Raw genomic sequence first — 1240 nt, forward strand, 5'->3', positions numbered from 1 at the left:
AAAGAAAGAAAGAAAGAAACCCCAAAACACTAGGAAAAAAGCTTAAAATCATTAGTAGCAATCTTTCCTGACAGCTAAAAGGACAGTTTATCTCAACAAAACTCTGAATGAGTTATTCCACATGTGGTAATATGTTTTTTAAATGACTGAGATTTTTAAGTTCTTAAATAGCAAACTGAGTTGAGGAATGGAAACAGGCACGCTTACTGGTGTTCCTGCATTCACGTAGCTCTGAAGCATGTTTCTCATTTCTTTCTCATTAAATTTGGCACTTCGTTTTACATAAATTCCTCCATGCTGGTACATAAAAAAGAAAAAGAAGCAATTACTCTTTAAATAACTAATTGTCATAGTCATCAAAAAGGCAACTTTACTCCCAACGAGTAAGGAATAAACCTACATTTCAGAACTCAAGCTACAGTTAATATTTAAGTATCACCATCTATACAATTCCACAAAAATTGATGTGGGAATCCCCTCTGTATCTGTGAATATGTTTTATTACCATTGGCTAATAAAGAAGCTGCTTTGACCTATTGCAGGGCAGAATAGAGCTAGGAGGAAAAACTAAACTGAATGCAGAGAGAAAGAAGGTGGAGTCAGGGAGATGCCATGTAGCTGCTGAAGGAAAAGACGTCAGAACCTTTCTGGTAAGCCACAGCCTCGTGGTGATACACAGATTAAAAGAAATGGGTTCATTTAAGATATAAGAGCTAGCTAAAAATATGGCTAAGTTGTTGGCCAAACAGTGCTGCGATTAATGAAGTTTTTGTGTGATTATTCAGGTCTGGGTGGCCAGGAAACCATAGAACAGTCTCCGATTACAGAAAACTCTATTTCTACAGAACCTGAATAAGACTATGTGTTGCACTGTGCTGAAAAAAATACACAATTTTGTCAGGAGTTAAAATTTTCTTTCTTTAAAAGATTTAATACAACAACTTTTTTGTGATGGATCTTAACTCACTGATTTCAAACAAAGTTAATTAAAAGTATCTTTAAAATGTCCACACTCCCAGGACTAGAAAGATGGCTCAATGGATAAGAGCACTTGCTGCTCCTTCAGAGGACCTGGATTCAGTTCCCAGCACCATATGGTTACAACTATCTCTAACCCAGTTGCAGAGGATCTAGCATCTTCTTCTGACCTCCATGATCATAAAGAATACATATATACAAGACACCCAACCACATAAAGTAAATTAAAAATAATAAATAAATAAAAGAGGCCACTGGCCAG

The 1240-nt window shown here is 36.0% G+C and overlaps 1 protein-coding gene across 1 annotated transcript in view; it reads right to left on the bottom strand.

Moving 5' to 3' along the window:
- Positions 1–1240, bottom strand: part of Agpat5 (1-acylglycerol-3-phosphate O-acyltransferase 5) — a 40819-nt gene that overhangs the window by 12835 nt on the left and 26744 nt on the right. Inside the window, exon 4 of the mRNA XM_005366226.2 lies at positions 208–297. Within this exon, the coding sequence (XP_005366283.1) occupies positions 208–297 (90 nt within the window). The remainder of the gene's footprint in view (positions 1–207; positions 298–1240) is intronic.

Source organism: Microtus ochrogaster, unplaced genomic scaffold (genome assembly GCF_000317375.1).
Source record: "Microtus ochrogaster isolate Prairie Vole_2 unplaced genomic scaffold, MicOch1.0 UNK7, whole genome shotgun sequence".
In the NCBI taxonomy this organism is placed as follows: Eukaryota; Metazoa; Chordata; class Mammalia; order Rodentia; family Cricetidae; genus Microtus; species Microtus ochrogaster.